Below are 15,970 nucleotides of genomic sequence, written 5' to 3'. Positions count from 1 at the left end.
GAAAGAGATGTAAAATGATAAAAATTAAAAAGAAAATAATAGTAATGTTGGTAAAATATTTTTATAATATTAGTAGTAAAAGTATAAATACTACTGCTGGTATGGTAATACAAAAATAATATTTTTATAATAGTCAATTTAACTTTTTATTTTAAATAAAAATTATGTCCGACAATTTATTATTGCAAATTTCAACTTTTATACATGCGCGTTTTTTCAACAGGAAAATATTAACTAGAAAACAAAGAAGAAAGTAGCTTATGGGCTAAGCTCTTGAAATTTTAAGCATAATAAGTCTAAATTTGTTTATTCTTTTAAAAATAATAAAACAGTTATACTTTAAACTACCATATATTTATAAGATGATAACTGCACAATTACAATATATTAATTTTCATTAGTCCTCTAAAAATAAACAACAATATAAATAAAATTAATACTATATTATTTAGTCAAAAAAAATTATTATTGAATGATATAGATGATAACAAAGTCAAATTCTAAGTGTATTTTATACAAATTGAATTATAATTTAAATATAAATTAAAAAAATTTAATTTTATCATGGATCTAAGAAGGATGTGTAAAAATATTATTTTATTAACGTGGTGAGAGTTTTGATTGAACTTATTTTCATCATAATTATTTACCGTTATACATCATTTAAATAGTTCACAATAATTTATCATTAAGTGAAATCATGATAATAAAAAAAGTTAAAATTGATTAAATTATGTTTAAACATTTCAAAAAAGTTAAAAGAATGAACATTTATTATTATTATTTATTTATTTATTAAAATTATTATTTTTTAAATTGTTTGTAAATTATGTAAATATTGCTTAATTAATTTTATTTTATTTTTAAGAAATGAAAAATTATAGAACTTAAATTATAACCAAAAAAATTACAAAATAAATTGTAACGGAAAAAATTGGTGTGACTGCAGAAACGGTCTTATTATGTAATGGGTTTAGGCCTGCACTTAAAGCTCAAGCCATCTGAAAATCAGTATCACGCTCTGTTCGACTGATTACAGGGAAAGAACACAACTTTGAGAGAGACGGAAACCGGAGATGGCAGGAGTAGGAGCGTTTTGGGGCTCGCGCGTGATGGAGATAGTGAAGAAGCATGACTCCGGTGGTCTTGTTTGGAAGAGAATAAAGCTAACCTCAACCCGTAAAGCCAATGCCAAGAAGCGTCTCCTCCGCGTTTGGCAGGTCCTTATTGTCTCCCTAGGGTTTCTCCTAATTTTCGCCGTTTCTTTTTCTCTCTTACAAGCATTCCTCGGTTAATTTCTAGTTTCCTTCTTGTATGCAGCTATTCTTTGGCTGTTGTGTTTAACTATAATGCTTGCTTAGTGTTACTTCGATACTCTAACTGTACAATTTATTATTGTTTTCAGTTAAGTTGTCTTTATAGTTTCCATGTTTCGCTTCTTGACTTCTTATTACTATATATAAATTGCATGCTAATGTTCTGGTCGTGATTATGTGAAATGCTTGCTGAATATATCTGCCCGTATGAACTATGCTGTGCAATATCCCGTGTTGATATGTATAATTTGTTGATGATTTTTATTTTAGCCAACTTAGTGGTAGGTATTATAAATAAGGTAGAGGTTTCAAGTCTCATTTTCTGTTCCTTTTTAGAGGTTTAGTTAAGAATGTGAAGCCAGTTGTTATATGCCCAAAAACAATATTGAAAATTTGTTTCAGATAAGTTCATATTGAATGAAACGTCATACATAGTTTCAATCAGACTGGCTTGAAGAAAAAATCATCTCTCTGAGATGGAAAGATTATTACCTTATTTTAACGAGTCGTTATTTCATCTAATTCTCTGTTTATAGAACATCTGCTTAAGTAATACTGTACTCTCAGTTAACATGTGAAAAAATAGTGGTATGCATCAACTGGTTGTCTGCTGGATTTAGTTATCAGCATATTCTATTCCCTCTTTTTCCAGATATTCTGTTGTTGTTGGTGTTTTTTTTTTTCTTTTTCTCTTCTGGTAGTAATCCAAAACACATAGATTCAGCTCTGCTACATTTTGATTGGCAAGGTTTCTTGTTTTTCTTCATTTTAGCTTCAAATGAATTGACCTGTTTAGTGTATTTTTTTTTTGGTTGGAATAAGAATTGACCAGTTTAATATTGATTCTAGCTTTGCTTGGGCAATGTTGTTGAAACTTCAGAATTGAGATGTTTTTGATAAACAATTGCAAGGTTTTGGAGAACCTGGAAATTTGTTGTATCTGGAATCTATCCATAAATTTAGCAAAATCTATTTGAGGATCTAAACATGGCTTAAACCAAGCACTTCATGTAATGGCTTTGCTGTCATCAAGAGCAGGCATTCATGCTTACAACCTTACTATAATTTGTTTGCCTTCGTTTTTAAGAATTAAGAGTCAGCAATTAAGAAGAAACTATTTATGGAAGAAATTATAGGACAATTTATTCCCAGCTTCTCTCTGCTATGCCCCTTAGTGGCGAAATTATCCTTTGTCCTCCTCAGTCAGATTTGGAGGACTGCGCCCCTGGAATGTTTTCCCATGTGCCAGTCTTTCTCAAATATAAGAACTCTATTAGTTAGCAGGCGTTGATATTAATAGTGTAATGGACAATGAAATCATCTCTTCCAATGTACGATTGTTAAAGTTTCTATCCCGTTTGAGTCTCTTCAAATCTGGATCGTAGAGTTTTGTCTTTGGAGTCTTCTAATCTATTCTCTTGCAACCCTCTTTCTTCTCATCTTACACTTACTCCCTCCACGCTCAATGAAACTCCCTCTAACGTTTTTCCGAAGGCCATTTCTGTGCAGAAATTTGGGAATAATGGTTTTTTTTTCTCTGTCCAGTCATACAACTAATTTCTGTGCGGAAAGAATGGCGAGGTTAGGGTTAATTTCCCGGCGAAACAAATCTGGAAAACAGAAGCTCCCACCCCCCCGGGTATTGCTTTCTTTGCTTGGGAAACTTGCTGGGAGCGAATTTTGACACTTGATAAACTGAAAATTAGAGGAATGATCCTGGTAAATGGCTGCATATGTTGTCTTCAAGCTGGTCATCTCCTTTTGTGGTGTCCGACTGCTCGCAGGATCTGGTGTAGGATTTATGGTTGGGGATTGAGTGGGTAATTGTTGGATCTGTTAGAGAGGAAATTTGGGCATGGATGGTTTATTTGTAAAAAATAAAATTTCTAACTTGATTCCATTAACTGTTTTTTGGGTCATATGGAAGGTGAGAAATGGCAGAGTTTTTGACAGTGCTGAGAGTAGTATGAATAGATTAAAAGATAGGTGGATACGTTATTTTGGGTAATACTATTAAATCATGACATTATTAGTTATGTGAATTTTGGAAATGTCATTGATATACTAACATGTTTGTAAATTTTTTTGTAAGTGGGTGGTACCTCCTCCTTTGGTACCTGGTTTATATATGTATATACCTTACATTTTTATTTTAAAAAAATGTTTTTCTGAAGGAAAAAGTTCCTTCTAAGATTAAGGCTTTCATGTGGACGGTTGTTTTGAATAGGCCCAACACTAATTCTCTATTGCAAATATGCAACCTATCCATGCCCTTTCTCCAGATGTAAGTGATGTGCTTTAAGGTGGCAAAAATCCTAATGCTCGTCTCTTTTGCATTTTGACGTGGCTTGGCTTTTCTCTATCCTTTTGTATACTTTTGGTTATTCTTGGGTGCTCCCCCTTCCATTGAGTATTTCTTTTCTACTCCTCTTTAAGGAAGGCGGGAAGAAGAAGGAAGCTTCTTATGGGGAGGGGCTATTTTTGCTAGTCTATGGATGTTGTTCTGGAGTAGCATGCTAAGATTTTCAAGGATTGAATTGGCCAACTATGTTGTTGTTGGAGTAGCATGTGAGGATTTTCAAGGACCGAATTGACCAACCATCTTTTCTGTGGCATAGATTGGCCTTCTTTGTTGCCCTGTCACTAAGGCTCATGGTTTTAAAGGATGTTTCCTACTTACCTGCAATGGGATTCTAATTCTTTGCTTCTTTTCTCCTCTAGCTGTCTCTAATTTCTTTATTCATAAAAAAAGTCTTAATAGTGTGATTAGTGCATGTTATGAGTCTCAACAGCAAAATGTTATGAGTTGGAAACAGTCAACGTGGTAAAATGTATTGGTCAATTCTACAAATTTTGTTGGAAGAAGTATATATAGTTCCTTGTTTTAGACTAGTAGCTATTTTCTTTTTTTCCTATTAGTTTGGGACTAATTCTTTTCAGTTTATATAGTTATTTCCAGTAGTGAAATAAATACACAAATTTATCAATCAAAAGTAATAGTTCCTTTTGGGACTTTAATATCTTGGGGTTTCTCCGTCATGGGCCCGTAACCTACCATCAAAATAGGTAGGAAGAAAAGCCTCCAAACTATCTAACCACCTCCTAGATTATCCAATATCTAGACCCGTGACTCGATAATCTTTGTGGTGCCTTAACAAATTGGTACCATAGGTAGATATTATGGGTGATTTCCACACTTTTCAGCAACTTTTTGAGGCTTTCCCTTGGTTATGATGCGTAACCCAAGATCAATAGTGTAATCAAGAACTCACACAATACTCATAAAGCATCAAAGACTTAAATTCTAATAAAACCTCCTTACTCAACCCACTTTCAATTAAAAGACAGGAATTAAGGTAAAGGAAAAAATAAAAGAATTAGAAAAATACCATAAAAATACCTTGATAAGTTGATCCAATTCTTTGTTCAACGAGAAAATTGAAGTTATCTTAGTAGTTGAAAATAAATTTTGTAATTTTATTGATTGAAACTTGAATGATTACAACCACGAATTAAAAATCTACTTATAATTGTAAACCATGTGAATTATAAGAAAAAGAATCTCCTAATTAATAGTAAAAATTACATAAGAAATTAAATGTAAAGTAGAATAAGAAAATAATAAGATTAAGATAATTACAACCCAAATAAGTTAAATATAATCTCCTGTTGTAGCAAATCTTTTAGAATAAGGAAGATCTTAATTAATTGTGGAAGATTTATGGGATGAGATTCTGGCAATATATTTTCCTCTTTCTCAAGTGTTTTCTTTTCGGTAGGATTTAACTTTTAAGGAGTTTTTCTCTTCAAGATAGGTTGTAGTTTATGAGCAATTTTCTCTCTTGGTCGATTCTCCCTATTAAGGGGAAAGATTTCTTGCGAGATTAGGAAAGAAAATCCCATTGGAATTTTCCCTTTTTACGTCTTAGAGAAAATTTTCTTTATGGAAAAATTCATTTCCCTTTCTTGCTTATTTCTCTCTTCTACTTGGATTGAGATGTAAGTACCATTACGTCCTTGGATTATTGGGCTTTCTTTTCTTTTCCTTTTATGGGCTTCCACCTTTGGCGCAAGCTTCTCTTCTTCATGGATTCATCCTTTAACATAGACTTGAAAGTTTTCCTTGAATTTATTGGCCCATGATTTAGTGATACTCCGTCCATAAATCCCAAGTGCACCTTGAAGTGGACTCTTCGTAAACTTGTCTCTATATGGACTTTGTTTGGCTTGAATTGGATCTTTTATCTCATTTAAATAGATCAAACTGTGACCTCCTAGGCTTGATTAGTTTCTTGCATAATCCAAGCCCTTAGTGTTTACATCAGGTTATATTAGGAGGATAAGCCAACTTCAGATTGAGGCAAGGAGTTATGGCAAGAGCAGTTGAAGGAACTTACCAAGAATATATTTGGCCGAGAGTTGAAGAACATGAACTTGCTAAGGGTAGTGTGACTCGTGAGCATCGGGGATACAAGAATGTCAACAGTATTGGGACTGATGAAAACATGCCAAACTGGTACGTTCCAAGATTCTCCAAAATCGATTTTCCTTTGTTTGATGGATTTGATGATTCTTCGGGTGCATTAGTAGTTGTAATCGCTTCTTTCCCCACCAACAAACTCTAAAGGAGTAAAAGAGGCCTTTCGGTTCGTTTTGGAGGGCATTGCCCAATTATGGTATCGGAAACTTGAAAGAGACCAATCTATTTTAACTTGTGAGGATTTCAAGCACTATAATAACCTTCGCTTTGATCGGCTTGTTCAAAGCAGCCAATTTTGGTAGTTATCAAGCTGCACCATATTGGCATAGTTGAAGAACACCCATGTGAATTTAAACAACCTTTTACCCCCTCTAGGGTTCACCACCAAAGTACTCATAACTTGTTGTAAAGAGGATTAATTGGTGCTACTTCGATAGACCATGCTGGGCTACAAATTCTAGTGATTGGAAGCCAATGGTGAGCCTCATGCGCGCGTGGCAGGGAGTGAGATTTAATTAAATCAACCTTGTTTGACTTGTTCCACTAAAATTTTGGGTTTAAACTCTTCACCTTTTCCCAAACTGATTTTTGACAGATTAGAATGATTCCTAAGTATTGTGGACCTGCTTTTCTTATCTGTGTATTCTTTTCACCAAATTCACACTTATAAGCCTCTGATGGAAAAAGTTTTAAATATGTGGAATATTGAAGAGAATGAGTTCTTGTTCATAGATGATAGGTTCCACAATTTTTTTCTTGGCATTAGTTAAACACAACCGAACAATTAAAGTGGAGGAAGGTTGGGAGCATTTTTTAATCTTTTTAACCTTAGTCCGTGTAGAAATAAAAGTAAGGAGCTTGTCACTCATGAGGATTGTTGCAAGGATTTTGTTTCAATCTTTTGGTGCTATGACATGTGAGGTATCCTGCTTATTATTTGTATTGCCTCCGAACTGTAAGTTGCAGCAAGTTTTTCATGTTTCCTTCTGAAGAAGTTTGTGGCTCATCCTACCAACTCTCCTACTGTTTATCCTTATTCTTTGGCAGCATTGGGCTTATAAATTTCAGGTAGAAGTCCTAGTGCACTTTGAAGGACTCATAAATTCAGGTGAAGTTCTTGAGCATTGTGAAGGGCTATCACCTGCAATGCTTCTTGGGAGCCTATCTTATTAATGGCAGCTTGCTTTCCATCTTTTGCACTTGAAACAAGTGCTTTTGTTTTGGGAAGGGGGATTGGTGATGTTATGTCTCATATAGCAAAATGGTTCTCAAAATGATAAGTTAGAAACAGTCAGAAATGTTCTCATTTACTGATCAAATATACAAATCCTACTCTCATGGGAAGAAGTTGATTGGACCAAAAGAGATCGATATCAAATCTGTTTATTTCAGTTTTATTTTGGTTCTCTGGTTGTCCTTAGCTTATATTAGTAGTTAATTTCTCTGTTTAGTGTGTAATTTTGGTGCTAGTCCTTTTCAGTTTATTTAAAGGTTGGGTCCGCACTTTGACAAGTCATTTTCAGGTTGTAACTGTTGATATACAAACTATTAAGGAAGTAAATGAAGCAAGCAGAAATTTTTTCTATCCAAAGTTAAGAGTTTCTTTCTAAACTCTGAGGTTTTAGGTTTCTCTACTAGCCTTTAGCCTCTTGTCAAAATAGGTATGACCGGAAAAAGCTCCTGGACTATCTAATCCCTTCCTAGATTATCTAGTCTCTAGACCAATAACTAGATCAGTTACCCGGATTGCAACCGTCCCCTAGAATGGGCTGTACACTAGACCGGAGCATAACATGATTCTAAAGAGTCCTGTTTCCTTGTTTGGAGGAACAAATAGTTGGAAGAATCTTTTATTTTTCTCATCATTTACCGCTGATCTATAGACTTTGTCTACATCATAATGCCCCATATTTTACTTAATTAATTATATATTTCTTGGTTTGTGTTTTTCTTGGGAACCTAATTGACAGAGTAGCCTTAGATCTGGTTTCTTTGCCTAATCTCCTTGGTTCTCTTCATATGTTGTTTCTAGACTGGATTGTCGCATGTGAACCATAGGTTCCTTAGATGTCTATGGTTGTAAGTTCTGCTGAGAATTTTTTACTTGTAACCCTATGAATTTGAGATATGGCATATTCTGTTCCTTGAGAAAAAAGAAAGAGATACAGCCTCCACTAGTTCTTTCTCAAAGGTGAGGACTCCTTTAATGTAGTGTACATTTGGAATTCTGTTTGGAATACTTTTATTTGTAACCCCGAATGTGTTCGGTGGAATAGTTTCTTAGATGTGTTACCACATCCCCAGAGTTAGGCCCACTTTTTATATGTCCACGGAATCCTTATGCTCACTAGTCAGGGCATGGCCTTCTCTGTTCCTTGTAAAAAAAAAATGATATACGGTCTCCACTAGTTCTTTTAGACGGCAAAGCTCCCCCTATAAGTGAGATTGTAATTTTGACTGCTGTCCTTAACTGAATTAACCTAAATAATTTGCTAGAAGCTCTAAAAAAAAAGAAATGAAAAGCTACAAACATGCAGATGCCAACCTAATTGAGCTTTATCTCCAAATGTTTTTATGATGCGTAAGAATGCTTGCGAAGCTAAAGTTCCATGAAGCCCTCGTTAATCCATTTCTCAGATATATGCTTCCTTTGATCCTTTACTTTGCCCAAAGGTGAGCGATGGGTCCTGTTTTCTTTTTGGAGGAAGAATTTGTTGGGAGAATCTTTTTCTTCCCCCCTCATCACTTACCTCACATCTATAAGCTTGTTCTATGTCATAATGCCCCTATATTTTCATCTGTGAATTAGTTAGAGAGCTAAATTGCTTGAAATATGTTCTTTTTTTTCTTATTTTCAGGAACATTAATGGCCGAAAAGCTTGGATTTGGTTTCTTTCTTAATCTCCTTGATTTCTTCATATGTTGTTGCCAGATTTCTTCAGGTGTCTATACCAAATCATGTTTAGAATTTTTTACTTGTAACACCAAGGGGAGGTATGTCCTCTACTGTTCCTCAGAAAGAGAAAGAGTTATGGACTCTGTTAGTACCCTTTGGAGGAGGAAGCTCCTCTAAAGTCAGAATGTTCAACTGGATTGTTGTCCTTGACTGAAATAACCTTAATAATTTCCTATAAGAATGCAAACGGCATACCTAATGGAGTTTCTGTCTCCAAATGCTTTATTTGGTGTATTACTCGAGTTCTCAGACTAATTGTCTCCTGTTTCATTTCTAAGGTGTGGCATAAAGCTACCAATGGAACTCTTTTGGTATTCTTGGTGTATGTTGGATTTGTTCCCGAACATCTTGACATAGCTGTTTATACCAATTCACATGTTTTTAGAAGGATCAAGGAGCATAAAGTGTTATGCAGGAGGGCTGTTTTCTGGGTTACAGGTTGGAGCGTACTGCTAGAATTTTCAAGGATCATTTTCAACCAACCCAGCTTTTTGCCGCAGAATACTGTTTTTTGCTTCATTTTGAGCCAAAACTTGTATTGTTCTTATTTTTACCTTGTTGGGTGGGGGTGGGAATGGGGTCGAGGGGTAGCAGTGTGTCGATCCTTATCTTCTTCACAAACAGATGAGTTGCTTTTTTAATTGAAGGATCTTTGATTCTGTGTTCTATTTTGCATATGTAGGAGACTAATGTCATTGTGTCCTCCCTTTTTGTACTACTCCTCTCCAAGAATATTTTTTTCTTTTAGAAAAAGAAATACAGTTTAACAAGTGCCTCATTCATAAGATTTGGACATGCTCGCGCACTTTTTTTTGAATATATGCATTAGTAGCAATGCATATAACATTGGCTTTCAGCTTTTGATAGGAATTCATAATGAAAATTTTGAATTAATTTTTCCATTTGACAGCTATAATTTTTATGATACAATTTTTCTCGTGTAATTTGGGGTCCTTTTATGAATTTCTGCTTCTTTCAGCACCATTATCCTTGTACAAACTCTTAACTCTGTTCTTGATGTGTTATTTTCCAATTTTCCATGTGAATAATAATATCTTTAGTCTTATGGTTCTACTGATTGTATTCTGAAACAATAGCCTTTACATGCATCTATTTTTTTTTTCATGAAATATGAGATTAGCTATGATTCTCTGTCAAATTCTTTTTTATGCTTTTCTTCTGAAAACAGTTTTTGTTTATTTTCCTACACCTTCCATGTTTCAATATCAATGCTTACCCTGCCTACAACACAGGAAGAACAGGGAAAGAGTTTGTCCAAAATGAAAGTTGGCAGCACTGTGAATAATGAAAGATGCTTCTGTTGCTTTGCCTCATTGCTAATGTCTATTAGATTTACATGGTCAATTTCTACTTGACCATTAGTGTTCGTTTGTGTGATTGCTAGAGTTTGCATTAGTTCTTGTGCCATAATACTTGTAGAGTGTGGATAGTAGAGTGTGGATGTTCATGTGCCAGTAGGCTTCTACAGGGTTTGTGTCTTTGATTTGCTAACTGTCTTAAAATTATCTCCTAATTTGCAAATATTTCGAGTTATGGACTTGGGCTCTTTCCTGCAGAATGAGGCTGTCCTAAGGGCATGTGCGGAACCACCACCTTCAAAAACATCAAGAGCTGGGCCTGGTGGAGTTGGTGATGGAGAAAGTACGAGTAGCCAAGCTACGCAACAAAATTAGTAAGGATATATTAGACAAGCCTGAAAGGAGTATTTTGATGAATCTGGCTAAATATTGCCAAGACAAATTTTGTTGCAACCTTATATTAGAATTATGTTGGCTGTGATAAATGGCTATCGCATTGATGCTCATAATTAAGATTGTTAGTGTCTCTCATTTTTGGCATGGTTGGGCCTCTGAACTCCATAGTAAATTCACGTCATCAAATGAACTGTAATTATTGTATTCTTTAAGTTCAGTTCTTTTGATAGGAATTTTAGCTTGTGGATGAGACTCTTCTAATAGTTTTTCTTCCAATTACGTGATTCTTGAACCATTCTTAAAACTTGGGTTTATTTATCTGTGTATCTTTCTATTTCTTATTAAGCATCCAGAATTGTCTCCAAACAAGCATGTTGCTAATTTCTAATGTTAGCCTTACCAGAACTTCCTGTAAGGGATAAAGGTAAAAAAAAAGAGAGAAAAAAGTTGAAAGTACTTATTTTTGGGAAATCTAGATTTAAGTGGGAAAGAGTCATACGGGATATACTGCTCGGTGCCTATATATATATATATATATATTATTATAATCTTTCTTTCAAAAAGAACAGGGAAAGAAGCACTATGTTATTCTGGCTACATAAGTTTTAGTTTTTATTTGTTCTGGGAAAGAGTTGTACGGGTTAAACCCCTTGGTGCCTATATGTATGTATATGTTATTATTATAATTTTTCTTTAAAAAAGAACAGGGAATAAGGCACTATGTTATTCTGGCTACATAAGTTTTAGTTCTTATTTGTTCTGAGAGTTGGGGGTAAATCCATGAACTTCCACAATAACGGAAAGTTTGTTTTCAGATATTTGATTGATTGATTTATTTTTCTTCAATGCTTTCATGCGTTTGATTGAACAAAGGTTTTGATGTCTGGCTGGGAGTTTTAGTTTATGTATATTGGAAGATTTTCACTGTTAGGGTCTCTTTTAAGATTGATGGAATCTTATGGTTTTTCTTGGAAGGAGAAATCACTTTCAGATGGTCCCTATGGAGAAAGATAACATTGAATCTTGTTGTAAGTTGAAGTGGTCCAGATTTATTCGGAAGAGAAAGAAAAGGGAGGGGGATTGGATTGAGTTGTGGGCACAAAAGCAATTAAAATCAATGTAGAGAACTGTTTCCTGCTACCTTCCAATTGGCTAGAAGACAGGTTTTGACAATGAAGAAACTTCTTCATGACGGAGGAGGAGCAGCTGCTGCTGCTGCCTTGTGGTGTCTTTTGCCTGTAACTAAGGTAAATCTTCACCACCCTATCATAATTATGCTTTTTATTCATATATAACTAGCTGGCTCTGGAAAAAGCATTGACCCCCCTTAGTTGGAAATGTACTTACATGTTGTTGAAGATGAGAGTTTGTGTATTAAACTTGTGAAATTGTTGGAGGGAATTTTGGTGGGTTGTCGAGGATGGGGAGTGGTCCCATAAGCATAAATATTTGGTAGGGTAGATTGAGAAAATACAAATATAAGGAGGTTAGAGAGTTATTATTGGAGATGTCTTTGTTGCAGAGATACTAAGCAATCTTTAAAATTAAATTTGTGGAAGCAAGTAGGGATATTGAAAGACTGAAAGTGGTTAGCTTTTCTTTTGTTTGTGTGGAAGTAGTCAACACTATTTGATTAAATAAATTGTCGATTTCCTGTCAGCGAGGTCCTTACTTTCTGAAATGACAATATTGCACCTGGCGGTGTCGGACAAACTGATTGACCTTGATAATAAGTAGAAAAGTTGTGGTCTCCCATGACGGGCTGCCCACGTGATTGACAATTTGAAGCCCGAGTCAGCAAACCACAACTCAATCTTTAACCCTTCTCCTTCCTTTTTTATGTCAGAGAGAGGGTGGTGACGTGAAGAACTCAAACAGCCTTTTTAGCCGATTCTAAACCACTTCCACAAGTAACTCTGGTCTGGTCGGCATATATGTATGTATATTGTTTTAAATCAAATGTTAAAATATTAGCTACTGATGGAATGGATTAGACATACTAAATTGCGTGCCGTCGTCTATTGTGAGAGGCTGACATCCACTCTTTAAAAACCACATCACCAAATTATGTGATGAGACAATGCCTGAATAACTTGCAAGTTTTGTTTTACTATTTTCTACTAATAAGTAATTTAGTCCTAACAAATCATCACCATTTATCATTTTTAATAACTTTGTTTCTTATTTAATTTCTTGTTGGGTTAGTCAACTACAAATGGGTCCTGTCTCTTGCATGACCCCCACGTCTACTGTTCGTGCAGTGAGATGCTAATTTCTTTGCTTAACAACTCATTAGCTGCTAATCTCTTACCCGTTATAAATATATAATTTCTTCTTGTTTTCGAAAAAGGAGAGACTAGTAATACACAGGCACTTTTACAAGTCTACATATAAAAATTAAAACATATGGTTAAATTTGTGTTGTATGGATATGGTATAAGATGCTTTGGATAATCTAACCAAATATCACGAAAATTCCCCCCTTGGACATAACTAATAGATTTTAAATACAATTAAAATTTAATTTGATCATTATGTATTACTTCCAGAAAAAGTAAAAGCTGGGTGTGTTTGGGGAGAAATGTGAGAGAGACTAATAAATAATTAGAAGGAATTAAAATTACTTTTGCTACTTTCTTCATGATCATCTGATTCATTACAAGAGACTTGTGTGATTCCACTTGAGCCTGAGGAAGACGAAGAATCACTCCTCAAGAAATCATAGAAAACAGGATTTTGATTTTTGGTACCTCGCTTCTTCAAAAATATGCGGCAAACCACCCACTTCTCCTTTCTCATCTGCAAACTCCCCAAAAGAGAAAATTTTAATTCAAGTTGATTATGATTTGTTTGATTTTAATTTAGGGTTTTTCCGTACCTGGTTGGAAACAGAGGAATGAAGGCGATACTCGTGCATGATCCAATCAGTTCTGGAGCCATGAGGGGGTTTCCCTCTGTAAAAAACTAGGGTTTTCTTCAATCCCACAACGTGCTTTCCCGAAGCACTCACAATCTGTTTGTCAATTCCCGTTGCCTTCCAATAACCAGACCCCGTTGCTCTGTTCGATCTCTTCCCATTTGGGTATTTGGCCTCTCGTCTGCTGAAGAAGTACCTCTCTTCTTCCCAATCACCTGATTGATTAAACCAATTTTCAATTTTGAAATTCAAAATTTCAAAAATTCAAAAATTCAAAAAATAGAAAAGTTGAAGAACCTGGTAAATCCCAGGGATCAGCCTTGCAAACATCAAGCTCAGGAATGATGGAGGCAGGTAAAGGGCAGGAAAACACCTTGCGCTTCAAGTAGTCAAGAAGAAGCTCTTGGTCAGTTGGATGGAAGCGGAAACCAGGAGGGAGTCTCACCACTCCATTCTTAACAAAATTAAGCTTCTCCATCTCAATACAGACCTTCCATGAAACTGAATTCCAACATGGAGAATTGGGATTTGGGTGGGTTGTTCCAGAGGAGAAAGTCTGCCTTCTTTATAGTAATGGGTACATGTGGACGACGACCATTTTGGCGTAAACCACACTCAACCTCCTTTTCCTTCCACACTTTTTTACCACTTTACTTACGCACACACATATACACACAGTCTATGTATAATATATATATATTATAATGGGTCTATGCAAAAGGGCATTTTTTTTTTTTGTTTTTTTTTGGAAAAAGAAAAAAATAAAGCCTTTGTTCTCTTCCGCCTTTCTCCATGGGAATAACCTCAGATGCCGTTCCCAAGGGGCTTTTCCCCAACTATAAGAAAATAGTTAGCTTGTAAGTAAAAACTGATTTATAAATAATTACATATAATATTGTATTAAAAATTGATTTATAAATTAAATTGATATTGTAGAAATGTCATTTTCGTTGTAGTTGCAGGAACCGGGGGTTAAATTTGTAATTTAAGAGTTTTGCGGCCTGGTTTCGTTTGGGTGAAGTCACCTTGTGTCATGCTGCCTACAGCTGGAGCTCACGAGCGGCTTTAATAGACACGCTGTCAAATTACTAAAATACCCCTTCCCACTAAACCAAAATCCACTTTTGATGAGTTTTTTTTTCTCATAAAATATTTTCTTCCTACTATTCACTAATTATTTAAACCCAAAAAAAGGAAATTTTCATCTCCAAAATTATTACAAACAATGAATGTTTTAGATATCTATTTTCATAATCTTTTGTATTTAATATTTTTCTGTCGTTTATCATATAAATTTAAAATTTTTAAGTTTTGATTATTCAGTTAACTCTAAAATTTAATGAATTCGTATTTAACTATATATATATATATTATATAATTTGATCTTATCAAAGATAGAGTAGGTTTTAATATTTAATGGAAATCTTTACACATCAAACTAATGTGATAAGTTTAGGATCATGTTATTTACCTTGTTCTTTAGCTTGGCCAAATCCTAACTTAGAGAAAAACGCTTTTACTTTAAACCTTTCTTTTTTATTAGCTCACATATTATGGGGGGGAAAAAAAAAAGGCAATGGATTCCTTCATTTTTTAATCTAAGTCCTTACCAAATTCCTTATTTTGTTGTTTCATTGGATAAGGAGATATGAGATTAAATCTCTTTAATTTTATTTATACAATCTTTAGATTTTAGTCATAGTTTTAAAAATTATTGTTATTATTATTATTTTTTTGATAATGAATAAGTGTATTAACATAATATAATGTTTGCTCTATTTATAAACACTTCATGAAAAGTTTCAATTTCAAATTGTTAAAAGGTAAATGATGAGAGAATTTTTGAAAGACCAATTGTATAGAGGCCCGAAACCTTAAAGGAAATGAATTTATAATTTAAATGTTGAAGTGAACAATAATGTTATGGTTAATATTCCTTACACATTAAATTAAATTGTCTAATAGAGTTACAAAAATATTCATTCTACGTGATTCGTAAAAGACAAACGATAATTAAAGAAAACGAATAAATAATTATCATATGACAACCTTCACTATCCCTTGAAAAGAGTCTGAGATGTGAATTACTCACAACTTTCTTACTGATCGGGATTTGAATCTTGATCTTTTTGATCTGAAATGGTTAATGAAATGGTGAGCTACAATAGCCTAGTAAGAATATCACACTAATTAATGATACGGAAAATCGAAGATTGGTAAAAATCAGATACAATTAATGGAACCCTTACTACAAGTAAATACATTTAACTTTAAGACTTTTTATTCGATACTTACTGTACAATTTTTTTCAAAATTAACCTATGAAGATAATTAACCAAATTACATTTTAATTTCATGCATAAGATTAGCAATCCTTCCTTTTTACCCTACTTATTAGGACCCCTAAAAGTCCATAGAGATATTTCTTTACTTGTGAACCCAGTACCAAGATTTGACAATTAACTCGATCATTCCCATATCCCGTTTGATAATGAGCACTAAAAACACTATCATCTCGATACTCGTCCGATATGAAAGTGAACCATATCTTCTAAAACTCATCCGATATGGGACTTCTCAGTCTCG

The 15,970-nt window shown here is 34.2% G+C and overlaps 2 protein-coding genes across 2 annotated transcripts; one reads left to right on the top strand and one right to left on the bottom strand.

Moving 5' to 3' along the window:
• The first annotated feature begins 957 nt into the window (after nt 1-957).
• On the top strand, nt 958-10,762 carry LOC110810827 (uncharacterized). The gene is made up of 2 exons (XM_022037122.2): nt 958-1,220; nt 10,330-10,762. The coding sequence occupies exons 1-2, from the start codon at nt 1,077-1,079 to the stop codon at nt 10,444-10,446; spliced, it is 261 nt and encodes an 86-aa protein (XP_021892814.1). The 5' UTR covers nt 958-1,076; the 3' UTR covers nt 10,447-10,762.
• Nucleotides 10,763-12,980: 2,218 nt separating this feature from the next.
• On the bottom strand, nt 12,981-14,213 carry NAC083 (NAC domain containing protein 83). Its single transcript, XM_022037132.2, has 3 exons — nt 13,682-14,213; nt 13,346-13,599; nt 12,981-13,266 (listed from the first exon to the last, which is right to left on the bottom strand). The coding sequence occupies exons 1-3, from the start codon at nt 13,860-13,862 to the stop codon at nt 13,072-13,074; spliced, it is 630 nt and encodes a 209-aa protein (XP_021892824.1). The 5' UTR covers nt 13,863-14,213; the 3' UTR covers nt 12,981-13,071.
• Between the last annotated feature and the right edge of the window lie 1,757 nt (nt 14,214-15,970).

The sequence above is a fragment of the Carica papaya genome, chromosome 1 (genome assembly GCF_054855325.1).
Source record: "Carica papaya isolate Zhongbai chromosome 1, ASM5485532v1, whole genome shotgun sequence".
Taxonomy (NCBI): Eukaryota; Viridiplantae; Streptophyta; class Magnoliopsida; order Brassicales; family Caricaceae; genus Carica; species Carica papaya.
This window is presented reverse-complemented; position numbering and strand designations above follow the sequence as displayed.